Raw genomic sequence first — 16,091 nt, 5'->3', positions numbered from 1 at the left:
CTCACTGGAAATCTACACAGGAAACTCTAAGTGAAACAGTGTGTGTCCACACGTGTGGTAGCATTTTAATTAAAGCTCAGCAGAGTTGACATCAGTGGTCAGCAACTGGTGGCCCGTGGTCCAAAACTGGCCCACCAGCTTAAATATCAATTTCAAAAATCTGATTTTGTTGAAATGATTTGCTTATCCACAAAAATGACACAATGTCTTGCAGAATTCACTGTCTTTTTTATGATGAAAAAAGCTGAACTGAGTCAAAGAAACCAACACATACATTTGCCATTTAATGTATAAGATTGATTAGTTCAGTTTTGAAGTTAGTAGGAAACAAACCAAATACCTGCCTCGACTGGTTGGGGTAAAAGAGTGGCCAAAATTGGCCCAATTTACTTTCTGGCCCCCTGGTCTACATGGTGTTTAAGAGGCGACATGATTACAATAGAAATTTGCTGCTGCATAGATGCCTGAAATGCTCGTGTACATTAGAGGTTAGAGGTCAGGGCCAGTTGCCAGTTTTTAGAGGTGGTACTGATTTAATGATGCATTCAAGGACACTTTTCTCTGTGCCCCAGTCAGTAAGTGGACAGATGTGAACAGACGAATAGAGCAGATATGCCCTAGATTAAAGCAAAGACCTTTTTCCACAGCAACATGGTCTCACACATTAAATGAATAAATGCTAATAAATTTCAAATTAAGTATAGGAAATGTCGGTAAGTCGATCCACTTCTGTGGTTCAGGACACCAAGAGGATGCACCATTTTGACAAATATTTTATATCGTCACATACAGCACAACATACACTTTATTAGGTGGCAGCAGTTTCTGAAACACTGAGATCAGCACCAACAGCCAGATTCAAAGTCACTTAAATCCCCTTTTTTGCAGTAACTTGTAACTTGTGCACACGAATAAAATGAGAAAATAAATAAATATGTTTTAAAAAATCCACAACCCAGTTGGGTAAAAAAAAAAACACATTTCAGTGGTTTGCATTTATTTCCCGTGTGTTATCGCACAGGTGCAGTGCCTTTTTCCAGCCCAGGCTGCTATAACAAACATCGACCGCATCCATTTAGAGCACAGGAGGAGTGATTTCAAGCCCAGAGCTCATTCCTCTCTCTTTGGTGATTGGGGAAACTTACAGTTTCAGTGGATCTGGAGTGTGAAAGACTCTGTAAAGAGTGTGAAATCTTCTGAGTCAGCGAGAGTGACGAGATATTTATGCAAAAGAGGGAAACTCGATGAAGGCAACGGGAGGCTGAAAAAGCCTTTTGGATGATTTCTAGGGCAACAGACTTTTTAGAGCTTTCTAATCCAAAAAGTTTCATACTGTCTTCAGGGTAAATTACTCTGAAAGTAACAAACACCACCGCTGGATCAGGGAAGCCATTGAGATCGGGAAACGGGCCCCCGAGAACCATCAACTGGGATGAGGGATCGTATTTCCATCATGTAAATGTAAAGCCCTGGGTCAGGCTTGCATTTTGACTGAGAGCTGTCAGACAGCAGGGGGCGCAGTCATCCCCTGACAAACCTGTGTAAAACAGGAAGCAAGACACATCACATGGGATGTCACAGGACCCTTCAGAGGAAGACCACAGGAAGTGGTCGAAACATGTCAAGGTAATTAAAAAACAATAATAATAATTCTGTCTAACTGAGTGAAACCAATTAAATTGAAGTCTTTTGTATATAAACCACTGACAAAAAACATATTAGGTATTTTACAGGTGCATTAAAAGTCGCCATCATGAAATTTCAAGGGTAATTTTAGATGTTTCAAGGGCGTTTAGCCCTGAGCAGCAGCCATTTTCTGACCCCTAACGGTCAAAATATTGTAAGGCAAATTGCAGTGTTAGTAAATTTAAATGATAAAAATCCTCTATAACAACATTTACTGCACAGTGACTTTTGGGAAGTTAGCTGTTTCTCTCCTTTTGACAGAAGCTCTTTTCATTTGACCAGATCTCTGATTAGATTTTCTGTCTGTCATTCTGTCTTTCTTTCTTTCTTGGAGGAGGTTTGTTTATTTGTTTTTATTTTCCCTTTGTCAGGAAATATTGCCTCTTTGCTTCAAGACAGTGCAGCGGGTGAACTTGTTACCCCGAGGCTAGAAATCACAGACAAAGTCAGCGAGTTTGATATAAAGCCAGTCGCTTTGTGGAGGACAAATGAAGTTTTGACTTATGGAGCCACAAGGGGCAAATTCTGAACTGTCCCTTCTTTTAGAATGAAGTGCCGTCATAAAACATTCAGCACGTTCAAGTGTAATCTCATCCGTTTCTAGCTCTGTGGAATTCTTTTTAATCCATAATCTGCACACTTACCTGCTCACAAACATGAGCTTCAATATTTATTTATCATGGAGGAAATTATAGAATATATCCGCCAGCACTTTTTCATATCTGAAATAACTTGAGCTCACAGTCATTGACCTGAATGTTACCCAGAGAAATTCCCAACTGTGAGGACACTGGAGCACCAGAAATGAGCTCATTTACTGTTTCAATACCTTTTTTTTCCCTCTCTCTCTCTCTTTGCCATAATGACTTATGACTTTTCGTTGCTTTTCCTCCTGATATTCACCATAATTACTGACAAAAGCTCACAGATCCGTAGCTTCTCCGCTGCCCCCAGGACTCAACAATGGAGACCTTTTAATATCCTCAGACATTCAGCGACTTGGCCGAATGATGACATGCTGGCTATGACTCACATCATGACCCGCTGTAAATCACTGCTGCTTTATAATTCACTAAAAAGAACATTGCTTTAATTCTTCTCATGTAAAAATCTGATTATATTTTATGCTATATGTATGTAGGGCTGCAAATTGTGCGTTTCCATCCACTGCTGTTGAGAGTTTCACAGAGATAAGCACAGTGGGTGATGCAGACATACAGGTCACCACGGAAGAGATAAAGAAGCGCTCGTTGACGAGGTAAATAAAAAGCACAGAGAAAGATCAAAACGTTCCTTATGAAAAAGCATTTCCATTGTTGTTTCTTTCATTCGTTGTTATAGGAAGATTTGCTTCTTGTAAAGTCAAAGATTTTTTTTTTTGTTTTTCACCTCAAACCTTAACCAGAGCCTCAGAAATGACGTTCTGCCTCATTAGGATCAGGCTTTGATCTACATTATTTGATCTAGGATTATTTGTGTGTTTATACGAGAAAAAAACATGTTAAACACACAGGTTTGTGGAAACTATTCTTCTTAGGACACTGCATTAACTTCAGTTCATTTAGACAGTTAAAAAGTATTATAACTCACCTTAACCAGTTCCTCAGAAATGAGGTTCTGCCTCATTGGGACCAGGTTTTGGTCTGTATGAGGACTACTGGTAACTGATGAAAGGTAACAAGATAAAACACACACTGCGCTGACTATCATTTGTTCATTTGTCAGCATTGCGATGAAGAAATCCTTGGACTCGCTTCCAACTCACGGTAGCTCAGTGGTAGAGCGAGTCGTCTTTTGTGGGTTTGGTTCCCGCAAACCTACGTCCTTGGGCAAGACACTTTACCCCCACGTTGCTCCTGACGGCTGTGCTGGCAGCTGTGATTGGGTATGTAAGATGAGTGAGTGATGGAAAATGTGCTGCACAGTGTAGTTTTGATCAGCGTGGAGTCTAGAGAAGTGCTTTATAAATACAGACCATTTACATTAAACATGGTGAAGGCTCGATGAGTATGGGCAAGGTTATACTTTAGGGCCAGATCTGAATCATTCATTCATTTCCAACTTCACAGCCCTTTAATGCAGTTTGTTCATGACGCATTTAATCTGTTCCTGCCTCTCATGTATGTATTGTTTTGATCTAATTTACGCCTCATTATATTCCACTTTTATCTTTTCCACGCGTTGTGTGCGCTGATGATTGTTCATATTTACTGTTCTCTCACCTCGCGTTGTGTGTTTGTGTTACTCTGTCCTTTAACACACTCCCTGAGCTACTATAATACTTAGTTCACAGGATCAAAACAGGGCCATTTACATATTAATTAACCGAGAAAACCTTGTGTCAACTTTCTTTTGTGGCTCAAAAATGATGACTTCATGCATGTGTGTGTGTGTGTTGAACCATGGTCACATATCGCCTCTCTTTGCTGTCCCTGAACTGCTTTTACTGTGTCTGCTGAGAAAATGAAATTCCCTGGAATGTGCAGTGCTGAGTTGGTTATGACCCTGTCGCAGGGGGAAAACACCTGGGGCTGAATATCACCAGGATTATCTCTCCTATCTGTCATATTCCCTCTGTTGAATTTAAAATGGCAAAAATGAGTACATTTTCTCTAAATTCCCTTTTAAAAATGTGCAGCCATAAAGACACAGTGGAGAGCTGCTGTGATATGGACATGCCATGTTTATTGGGGGGGCGGACACATTATTATAGATGTCTTGGTCAATGATGCTCAACAATTTTTACTCCAAAGTGACAAGAGACTGTGGGAAGCTCTGTGTCCGCCTGCAGGTAATTGTCATTGCTCTGTCATCTCATATTCTGGCTGAGGCTTGGCAGGTGTGTGTGTGCGTATGTGTGTGTGAGTCTGTTTGTGTGTGTGTTCTTGTATGTGTGGCTTTATGAGGACCAGCAATCATATAAACCATATATAGTGAGGACATTCTGGCAAAGTGAGACTTCTTTTGAGGGGGGTTCAAATCACCTTGCTTTAGGGGTAAGGTTAAGGTAAGGGCGAATGCATTATGAGTGTCCACATAAAGAATGCATAACCAGATTATGTGTATGTGTGTGTGTTCCTCACAACTTTAAAGGGCTTTTTCAGGGTTAAGACTTGGTTTTAGGACTAGGATTAGAACTGGGTTTAGGGTCCTCGTTAAGGATTAAGGTTAGGCATTTAGCTGTGATGGTTAAGTTAAAGGGTGGAGGCAATGCATTATGTCAATGAGAGTCCTCACTGAGATGCTGAACAAAAATGAGTGTGAGTGTTTGTTCTTGTATGGATGTCTTTGAGAGGACCAAAAACACATAAACCATAGGGAGTGAGGACATTTTGGGAAAGTGCAGGACATCCCTTAAAGGACGTTTCAGGGTTAATACCTGGTTTTAGGTTTTAGGTTAGGTTAAGGATAGGTTTTAGGCTTTTGTGATGGTTAAGATTAGTGATTAGAGTAAGGCGTTAGCAATGCATTATGTCTTTGAGTGTCCTTTCCAAGAATGCTGCTTAAAGTGTGTGTGTGTGTGTGTGTGTGTACGCACCTTCTGATCTGGCATAACCTAATTTCTGAGGTTCTGGTTAAACATTGAGGAGAGATGAGAAGTGGTTGGTTTCAGGTTAGGGCTCAAACATTATGGTCAATGGTAAATGTTCGCTCCAAATGACTGGGAATCAATGCAATAATAATAGCTGCGCAGGCGTGTGTGTGTGCGTGCGTGAATGTGTGTGGCAGGCACCAGCCTATTTGCGCGCCACCTCTCCATCAGTGCGGGTGCACGAGTGTCCGCAAAGCTGTTGACTTTACTGCTCCTCGCCAGGCGCGCAGCACCGTCCACAAACTTTGATGAGCTGAAACCTTAACACCGACAAAACAAAGCTGAAAAGCGGCTGAAAAAAAAACCCAAGAGCGCGCGGTGTTTTTTTGTCTCCATCTCGAAACAAATATATTCAGTTCATCTTAAAGGAGCGCGTTGACAAAGGTGAGTAACCTGCGAGCGCGTTTTTTTTCATCACACACTCGTGAAAGTTTTTCCCCCCACACAATTATAATTATTATTTTTTTTCCTGATTTTTACGCGCGTCACTGTGGCTCCGACGCACCAGTGTCATCCATCCTGTCCATGTTGTTTTCACCGCTGAATATCAAGTGAATTCTATTCTCCCCTCTCCTTCTATTCCACTTCCACGCAGCCAAACAGACACGTGTTAAGATGGAAAACACCCCGGTTGAGATTTTCAAGGCAGATAATAAGTGTCTCTCTGCGCCGCTGGAGGACTGTCCATCCAATGCTTCAGCCTGGATGTCCGGCAACTCCGAGAGCCGCAATGTGAGCCAGGACGTCAGCTGGGAGACGGAGGGCATGTCTCCCATCATCCCCATCATCACCGCCGTCTATTCTGTGGTGTTTGTGGTCGGTTTACTGGGCAACTGCCTCGTCATGTATGTCATCATCAGGTGAGGTCGACATTTAAGTCAATGCCAACGTTTTTCTGTGCGTAAACTGTAAAGAAACATGCAGATTCATGCATAACCTTGCTGTGATTTCCAAGTAGCAAATTAATTTTAAAAAATACAGCTTGAGAGGAAATGTTGTGTAAATGCAAAATATCAGCACAGGCATGTGCAAGGAGCACTTGCATCATAAATATTAATTGAAAAAAAAACCTTACAGTGAAAAATGTGTATTATTTCAATAAACATAGAACCTTTAACATATGTCAACATGCCCGGATTGAAAGAAACAGACAGAATTTGTGCTGTGAACCTAAATATAAAGGAAAAATAGAAAATTAATAAAAATGTCTTTCCAAATGGGCCCTTACTGGGTCAGAGGGCGAAAGGGCAAATGCTTGAGCACCAACTGGGCTCTATACTGTATATGCATATGAAAAAATTTTGTAATATAATGCCATTGCCTGTGGAGAATTCATGAATGCACTCTGTTGACTAATCCTTCACAGAAACAAGAGCTGCTGCTCTGATATCCACTCCTGTGCAAATGGTTAAAAGAACATCTGAAGTAAATAAACCTTGCATTCTGACTGAGAAAGGCTTCAGATCAATGCCACCATTTGTCATTCGACATTGAACGCGTCAAACATCGCAGGATAGAATGGATTTCTGCCTCCTTTGGTATTTTAAGTGCCTGGAATTACAATGTTGCCAAATTTCCCTCTATACCTCCCAAATATACGACAATGCACAGTAAATCAAGCTCACACTCAGGCGGACGTGGTAGCCTCTTAATTATGGTTAAAACCAGTAGTGCGTTGATCAAGCCAATAGCCTGCTGCTCATTGGGTGTTATTTATGGTGCATGGGAGAAACAAATCTCCTCTGATGTGAGGTGAAATGCAGCAGTGCCATGCACAACGCTGCGCTCCACAGACAACAATTACCTCAAATCAGACAGATTGCATCGTCTGTCGGTAGAAGCCAATTTTATTACTTAACTTCCAAGAATTACTGTACGTTGAGCTGTCAAGTTGCTCCGTGTGGAGTCATTTAACTGGAGGAAGAAGATGGTTTGTGTTGATTAAACTGAAATTACTCTCAGCCACTGTCACACTTATTCAAATACAGGCGGTGGAGTTCACACTGAACCTGAAGCCATTACAGTCTGTCATTATATTTTTCCGGACATGACACCCTTACCCTCCAATCGTTATGTAAAAATTGCTCTGAGCAATTTTATTGTCACCTGTAACAATAGAAATGACTTAGTCCAACACTTGTGGTGATGAATGTGTCTCCAGGGCATTTTAGCAACTTTCAGCTGCTAGTTTCGATTTTAGGACGGACTCTGATGCAACTGCTGTACCTGCTGTTCACTACACAAGCCAACAGACTGCAGCAGGTTAACATATGTAACTAATGAGTGGTGGAGACCAAAACTGAGTAAGAACTAAAGTTTCACTTAACTCTTTCAGTACTTTTACATGACGTTAGAAAAAATATGAATCAGAGATGGCAATCTTCACCCCATTCACGCAACAAGCCTCTGTCGGTCATATTGGCAAGTGCGGAAACACAAACAGACAGACAGACAAAAAGATAGACACACAGAGCCACTAAAAACAATACTTCACTTCCACTCCGTGTTAAATCCGTTCATTCTTTTTTCAAAATAATAATATTCGCTTACAAAATCAAAATGAAAAAACGGCTAACGACTCGTTTTTCTAATTTACAATTTTGTGCTGAAATGAAAAATGGAAAAAACGGATAACAAGCTTTTCCCGTTTAATCCAATTTTGATAAATGCAAGTTACGTGACCCGGAAGTGACAAGACAAGTAGAAGAAGAAGACTTTTTAATGGGAGTAAGAGGGTTACTCTGAAGCCAGAAACTGCGGTCAAGTGAACACTTCCACAGCATCACACGCAACATGAAAGTAAAACTTTTCTCTCTTCATGTGAGTAAGCAGTGCCATATCAGCCTCACTGTTGTAACACACACACAAACACAGCCAAATAAAACAGCAGTTGTACAACATGACAGGACTGAGCGGCGGCAGCTTCTCTCTCTCTCTCTCTCTCTCTCTCTCTCTCTCTCTCTCACACACACACACACACACACTGGGCTGCTCTCAGCTGTGTTTCCAAATAAAGTTGAATTTTTTAATTTTTTTCCAAAGTCCAAAGTCAATCAAAAAAGTTATAGTATAGTATGTCGTCCAAAATCACCAAAAAAAGACATAGTATAGACAGAGACAGAAATGACGACCACATTTTATAATCCTATTTTAAATACTACCAGTCAAAACCTCATGAATAATTAATGTTCAGAGCAGTCCTGTGGTTGTGGACCAGAACCTGTCGACTGCTGGACTGGGACAACCCCGCTGTTGTGGAACCATGGCAAGGTTGCCATCTTGCAGGTTCTGACAACTGCCAAATTCAACATAATAATGGTGGAAATACCAAGAAATTCACCTTGAAATCATCAGCAGAAATAGCTCAGTCTATCAAAAGATCACTTGTGTCTCTGAGGTTGGGAGTTCAACTCTTATTGTCAACTGAACTTCTGCACTACTTTACTATTTTGAGGTTGTTACATGCCACTTCCGCTTCTGGTATGTCCGCCGTCCAAATGAGAAGCAAAAAACAAATTTGGGCCGTTATTTGACTTTGGTTGTTTCGTTTTTTGATGCTGAGAGCAAAATCCGTTTTTCCGTATTTGGTTCAATACAAAAAAGGAAAGGGGGGCGCTGTTTCCGTATGTTCCTTTTTTGGTTTTGTCTTTGGTGTCTTGTCTTGTCTTGCCCTACTAATGCATGTAAACCTTGAGTTGGACTCGAGCTGACCTCGCCACAGTCCCCACCCCTAGCTAATACCTAGAAATGAAAAGGCAACAAAAATATGGCTAAATTCAGGTCAATACATTTTCTTTGGACTGATGAAGAGACCAGTTTTATGCTCTATCAATGTTATGCTCCTTCAGTTTTATGCTCTATCATGCTCTTTTTAATGGCCCTTGACATGCTAACAACTACAGCTGAAAGGGGGTGAAACGCGCTGTGGCAGAGTGGAGGTGGACACACTTCATTCAGTAAATCGATCCCCCGCTCGTGCTTGTATACTGGGACGAGGCTTGTGAGTGGTGTCGTTGTGGTGGCTAAATCAAAAGTTATTGACAAACTGCATCAGGCACAACAGTTTTACCAGGCATTTTGGATATAATCTTCAAATTTTTTCCACAGATTAAACATATGAGGCATTGGATTTTTATTAAAAAAGAACATTAAATGTGTGTCTAAGTAGATTTTGTTGCCTTTGGTTTGAGCCTGATGACGTCACAGAAGTCAGATTTTGAAGCTTCGACTTCAGCACTTTCATCTGAAACATGTTGTTTTTTTATTGAAACCAGAAGAAACCATATTTGGAAAAAGTGGGGGAGCGGTGTGTCTGACTGTGAGTAGGAGCCTCATTTTCTCATAGACTTAACATACAAATGGATTTTTTGCAGCCAGTAGAATGGCTTCATGATGGCCATTTAAGATAATACAGGTTTCAGGCACTCCATTCTCGGGGACTACGTCCGTTTTTATATACAGTTAATGCTTTTTCTCCTCCATTATGATAATTTAAGCTAATGGGCTGCTCGCCGCAGCTTCTATTTTAATGATTAAAGATGATTTTCAATTCTAACTCTCTGCAAAGTTTCCATCAGCCTTCAAGAATCTTAGAAAAGTTGAATCTGCACTGTAATAATGTCACGCACGGAATTAAAGGTTTTGTGTGTAAGAATTGGTGACATCTAGGGGTGAGGCTGCAAACTATGGAGGCCTGTGCATATCAGAAAGGAGGAAAACACTCCTACAACTCTCTCCTCTCTTCTGCTCCCTCTGCCAGTTCCTCCTCCTCCTTTGATGAATGTGGACGGAAATGTGAAAAGCATGTTTGTCCAGGCTTCGGTGAAAACATGACAAAATACAAACTGTATTACAGTCTCACTCCGAACAAAAATGTTATTGTAATTTATCCAACTATCAAAACATACCAATGTGTTGTATCTAGGGCTGAAACAAATATGACAATCGAATAATTAGTTTGATGATTTTTTTTGATGAGCTCCATACTCCATACAACAAAGAAATCATTAAAACATTATTATTTTTTATAAGTCATTTGACAACGTCTTTTCATCATTCAATTTCCACCACCTAAATGTTATAAACTGGACCTTTTAAGGGTTTTATCTGTGGTTCTGTTCATACTGAAAATAAAATACATTACTTCCTGTGAGCCATGAGAGTTTTGTGTGCTTCTATGAATCAGAACTACACATTTTTAATACCCAATCCTATCTTGGTGCTACAGTAATCCCCAATTGTAACAATTAAAACTTCAAATTAAACGTAAGACATCTCTTAGAGCTGTAATGCTCCCTTAATGTAATGGAGTGAAAACAAGTTGATTACACATGGCCGGCAATCAGCAGCATACTGGCAAAATTACATTAGTTATTCAAGGAGGCAGTGATGGACAATGTTTAATTCATAACCAGTCAGGCAGAAAGTCTTTCTATAGCCAGTCCAATAATTTGCGGCTGCCATGGCAGCAGAGATGGATGGTTTGGCTCTGAACATTGCTGGATTTAAGGGACAACCTTGTGTTGTGCATGTTTAACAGGTACACAAAGATGAAGACGGCCACCAACATTTACATTTTCAACCTCGCGCTCGCCGACGCCCTCGTCACCACCACCATGCCCTTCCAGAGCACCGACTACCTGCTGAACACCTGGCCCTTCGGCGAGGTGGTCTGCAAGGTCTTCATCTCGATCGACTACTACAACATGTTCACCAGTATCTTCACTCTCACCATGATGAGCGTGGACCGCTACGTGGCCGTGTGCCACCCGGTAAAAGCCCTGGACTTCCGCACTCCGATCAAGGCCAAGATGATCAACGTGTGCATCTGGATCCTGTCCTCGGCCGCAGGGATTCCTGCTTTTATTCTGGGTGGCACGCAAACAAACAGCGGTGAGGAAGCCCCCCACACACACACACCTCTTAAAGCTTAAATGATTCTGCCAATATTCATCAAATTCAAGTATGTATTAAGAGTAATAGGTTAAAAGCAGGAATGTACTCTGTCAAGTCCATCCATCAGTTATCCATTAGTCACACTGCCATGCAAGAAAAATGTACTTTAGAGCAGAATGTTCCCTCTGGAGCGGATTAGCTGCTCCATAACAGCTTGTTAAACAGATAACAAAAAGGCACAGAGTGGAGTTTTATTTATAATAAAGTACAAGTGCACTCCATCACTTTGTTCACATTCTAAATTGTCTCTCTTTTTTTCTCCTCCTGCAGGCATAACAGAGTGTGCTTTACAGTTCCCTGAGCCGTACGTGTACTGGGACACGCTGATGAAGGTATGTGTGTTTGTCTTTGCCTTCGTCGTACCTGTGCTCATCATCACCGTGTGCTACTCACTGATGGTCCTGAGGCTGAAGAGCGTGCGCATTTTGTCCGGCTCGCGGGAGAAGGACCGCAACCTGCGCCGGATCACAAGACTGGTTGTGGTTGTGGTGGCCGTGTTCGTGGTGTGCTGGACGCCCATCCACATCTTCATCCTGATCAAGGCGCTCGCGAGCGTGCCCGAAACCACGGCCATCATGGCCGCCTACTTCTTCTGCGTGGCTCTGGGCTACACCAACAGCAGCCTCAACCCCGTGCTCTACGCCTTTCTGGACGAGAACTTCAAACGGTGTTTCAAAGACTTCTGCCTCTCGGCCAAACTGAAAGGAGAGAAGGCGTCAGGCAGCAAAAAGGCCCCCAGCACCATGCGGGAGGCAGCTGTTCCATTGGAGAACCCAGACGGGACAAGTAAACCCACATGACTAGCAGTGGAACTGTCTTCAATCTCCCATATCGGAAAGGAAGACTCAAATGACCTAGGCTTAACTCACGTCACATCGACAATGTAGACTGTAACTTTGACTCTACTGCAGAGGTTGACAGGATTTATTGTTATCTTTTGAAGTTCGAGCAGTTTCATTTCAGAGATCAGATTACAAAAAGTACAAACCATAAATCTTATTCTTTATCGTAAATCCACACCAAATCAAAAACACCAGTGAGAATAACGTCATCCCCCTACTATCTGCAGTGACTTCTGCCTACCTGATTAACTGATTTCCTCTTAGGGAGTTAAAAGATTGTGTTTTTGTCATTTAAACTTGTAAGGGGAGTGTTATGTTTAAGCTGGAAAAGACACAATGTGATTAAAGCTATTTTCTTTCCCAAGTCCAAGTATATGGAGTGTAGAACTACCACCATGAGTTGATAATTATTCAGTCAGTGGATCTAGTCTCTCAAACATTTTTCCCTTATCTTTATTAAGTCAGGCAGTCTCATTGAGAGCAAAATCTCTTTTTCAAGAGAACAATTATGAAGCTCAAGTAACCAACAGAGACAATGCAGAGAATCACAAAAGAGTTTAAGGAGTAAAACTTCAAAAAGGATGTAACAATATAGTCCATCACGTCACTGAATCAGTAGAAGCTGGACTTTTGGATAACGATGACCTGGATGAATGAGAGTCCACACAGACTGTTTGTAGTACATGGTACGTAAGGAGTTCAGTACCAAAAACCAGTTCTACTGATATTTTTACACACATGAGCGATATTCGACATTCCATCCAGAACATCCATCCATCTTCTACCGCTGTATCCTCCACATGAAGGTCACAAGGCTGCTGTTGCCAGGCGGGGTCACACCCTGGACCGGTCATCCAGGAAAACCCATGCCCACACAGGGACAACATGCAAACTCCAGTGGGATGAGAACCAGCAACCTTCTTGCTGTGAGACAACAGTGTGTGGCCATAAAAAATTACTTATTTGAAGGCACACTTGGCAGAAGTGTTTTCCTGAGAACAATAAACCAAGAATATTATCAATAAACCCACATAATGAAAAGCTGAAACTAATGATTATAAGTTAGGAAATTAACAAAATAAATGTATATCCAAATGTCCAAACTTATTACAAAAAGTTTACTGAGATAGGAAATTGAAGGAGTATATTTCTTTTCAATACACATCGCACTGTGTTCTCTTTCATTTCCCAAGTCATTTCCTTCTTGATTTTTCTTCTATTGCCACATGTGCCTTTAATAGTCCAGGATGACACATGTTTGCAACGGAAATGAATAACACTCAATATACAAAACGTTTTTTGGTGTGTTTTTAAATACACTTTGTATCTGAGTGGTTGCTATATAAGCCCCCGGACAGCAAACGTGTGCTGACAGCATTTCCTTTTGGTGATGAGTTTTGATTGTGTTACTTATTTACATAATTTTAGTTTTGTTTTTTTTTTGTTTTTTTTGTTTTTTTTAAAGAAGAAGAAAAGAAAAACAACACTAATTTGCATCAAATTCAGTGTCATCGAGGGAAGTTGAAGTGTAAATCCTGGACTTGAATGTGCATTTACAATTTGACAGAGGGCTCTTTATCAGCTTTGACTCTGGAGTTCTGTCCAGATTCGTAAGTTGTTAAATGTATTGTATATAATGTAATCATGTGTGTTGTGTGTAGCTTTTACCATAACACATAATATTCTATTGAAAGGCTCATGCTATTGTTGTACAGAAATTCTGTAGGCGCAATCTGAAGACATGAATAAGCAGCTCATGATATTGTGCACACGGTTGAATACGGTATATTCTGTCAAATGTACAGTGTTAATATATGATGTATATGATACCTTATTTTGTATAGGTTACTAAAAGAAAATCTCTGCACATGTAGCATGTCAGTAACCATTGCTATGATCGTAAAACGCAACATCAGCAGCCTTTAGGCTCGATGGACTGTGCTGTTATTTTGAATGTACTGCAAATAGCCTACGTATTATATAAACATGATATTTAATCATGGAATAAACACATCTACGTCATTAGAGGAGGAACTCGTAGATGACAATCATTTCCATAAAACATGTTCGGCTTCAGTCTTGTGTCACTAAAGAGCTTTGTGGTTTTAAAGCACAGAAGACGAGGGCGTCATTATGAGGTGTTTTTTTCAGTCTCCTTAATTAACTGGTTCCATCTGCTAATGTATTTAGCCTTTGCTGTCAACTAAGCAGAAAATGTATTGATCGAATCATCTTGTCTGTGAAGTGTTCCATATTAAAGCCAGTTCAACAAATCCATGTTGATTCTCTTCTCTGACAGTATGATTCCCTCCAGGCACGACAGACACAAGTGACAAGTTTCTTTAACTGATTTAATGAAGCGTCCAAATCTTCCTTAGCACCGTGAAAACTGTACACATAAAATATTACAATTAGCACAAATAATAAAGTAAAACTAGACCAGACAAACGTAGGCTACACACATGTAGCTAGCAATACAATTTGATACAAACTAAAAATAATATTATAAAGCAACATAAAATACCAAAGTACGTCTCCACAATTAGGCGAGACCAGGGTTGTAAATAATGTACATAAGAACTATCACATAAATCAAATCATGCGTCACTCAATATCATGAAAACTAAACATTAATATTAAATGTAAACATGTAAATATAACTTTCAATTCAGGATATAAATGAATTACATCAATGAACTGTATGCACCATCGTGGATGCATTTACAGACAGTTACAAGCTCATCTTGTTGTCGGTTGGAGTTTGTAAATGTTCTGTAGCTGCCATGTTTGCGTTTGGAAATCTGATTTAAAAAGAAATCTGTACACCTCTCATTTCAAAAAGGGTTTTTGGGTTTTTTTTGTAACATCATTTTCTGTAAGAAGATGAGATTTGTATTTGGAGAACAAGTTCTTCTGCAGGATTACATTTCATGCGGTATGTCAGCAGCTCCCTCCAGAGGATGAGAAATGACATTACTACAAACATGTGTAGTTAAAAATAGAATTTAAAAAAAGCAGTGATTGAGGCTGCAGATCTTAACACAAATATTATGTTATATGTTATTATGTGAACTTGCTTACAATTTGTTTATTTTTATCACTAGGGAGGGAGTTTGGATTAATAGGAGTTTTTGATTGAACTGCCTTGAGATTAAACCACTCTTCTCACTCTGTTTGTTGTGTAAAATCTCATAAATAGCTACTTTCCTGCTTAAATCATATCAATTACTTTCTGCTATTCCCTTAAGTCAAATAAAAGAGCCTTACTAGGATACTTCCAAATGTGGGAGTTGAAATAAGTAAATCGATGAATCAATGACATTTTTTGGTGAATTCATTTTTCATCAATGATACTTTACATCTGAATTACAAGAACAAACTTGTAAAATAAAACCTCCTTCACTATGATCTCCCGTTTCTGTCGAGATTACCACTAGCGCTGAAGATGGTCCACTGGACAAGGACGTTGCTTCTCTGCTCAACACGTTGTGGGTTCAAGTCCCACTGAAGGTATGTGACTACTTGTGTGTGTGTCTGTCTGGGTATACAAAACTAAAAACCCTCAAAACCCTCAAAACCAAAAACTTTCAAAAGCAAACCAAACTCTAACCGAAACTAAAACTTCGTTGCGTGCGTGTATTCGTGTCATTTCAACTGCAATTTCACCATGGACTTCAACTTCGTGATCAATAACTCAGCGAAAGTGGGAAAAGTTAGCTAGCCTTGAAAAAGGCTAGCTAGCTAGTGAATATTTTTTGCTGACTGTAGCAATTAACAAAGATCTATGTTCTGTATTGTACAGTATTTTACAAAATAAGATGGCTTGTTTCTCTGAGGTTATAGGTTCAAATCTTAGAATTAAGTGAATTTTACACAATTTCAAAACTTTAGACCAAAAACAGAACTTAAAAACACCAAGAAGAAAGTCTTAATGGGTTCACTAAGAATAGCTTGTGCTGCAAAAATGGGACTTGTATGTCTGAGGTTGAGAGTTCAAATCTCATAATGATGTATTT

General features: G+C 40.2%; 1 protein-coding gene across 1 annotated transcript; it reads left to right on the top strand.

The window, feature by feature from the left end:
- The first annotated feature begins 5,482 nt into the window (after positions 1-5,482).
- On the top strand, positions 5,483-14,348 carry LOC122764671 (delta-type opioid receptor-like). Its single transcript, XM_044018637.1, has 4 exons — positions 5,483-5,662; positions 5,874-6,138; positions 10,818-11,170; positions 11,504-14,348. Exons 2-4 carry the CDS (start codon positions 5,894-5,896, stop codon positions 12,031-12,033), a joined length of 1,128 nt encoding a protein of 375 aa, XP_043874572.1. The 5' UTR covers positions 5,483-5,662; positions 5,874-5,893; the 3' UTR covers positions 12,034-14,348.
- Positions 14,349-16,091: the final 1,743 nt, after the last annotated feature.

Source organism: Solea senegalensis, linkage group LG1 (assembly GCF_019176455.1).
Source record: "Solea senegalensis isolate Sse05_10M linkage group LG1, IFAPA_SoseM_1, whole genome shotgun sequence".
Taxonomy (NCBI): domain Eukaryota; kingdom Metazoa; phylum Chordata; class Actinopteri; order Pleuronectiformes; family Soleidae; genus Solea; species Solea senegalensis.
Note: the sequence above shows the minus strand (reverse complement) of the source record. Positions and strands in the feature narration are given on the sequence as shown.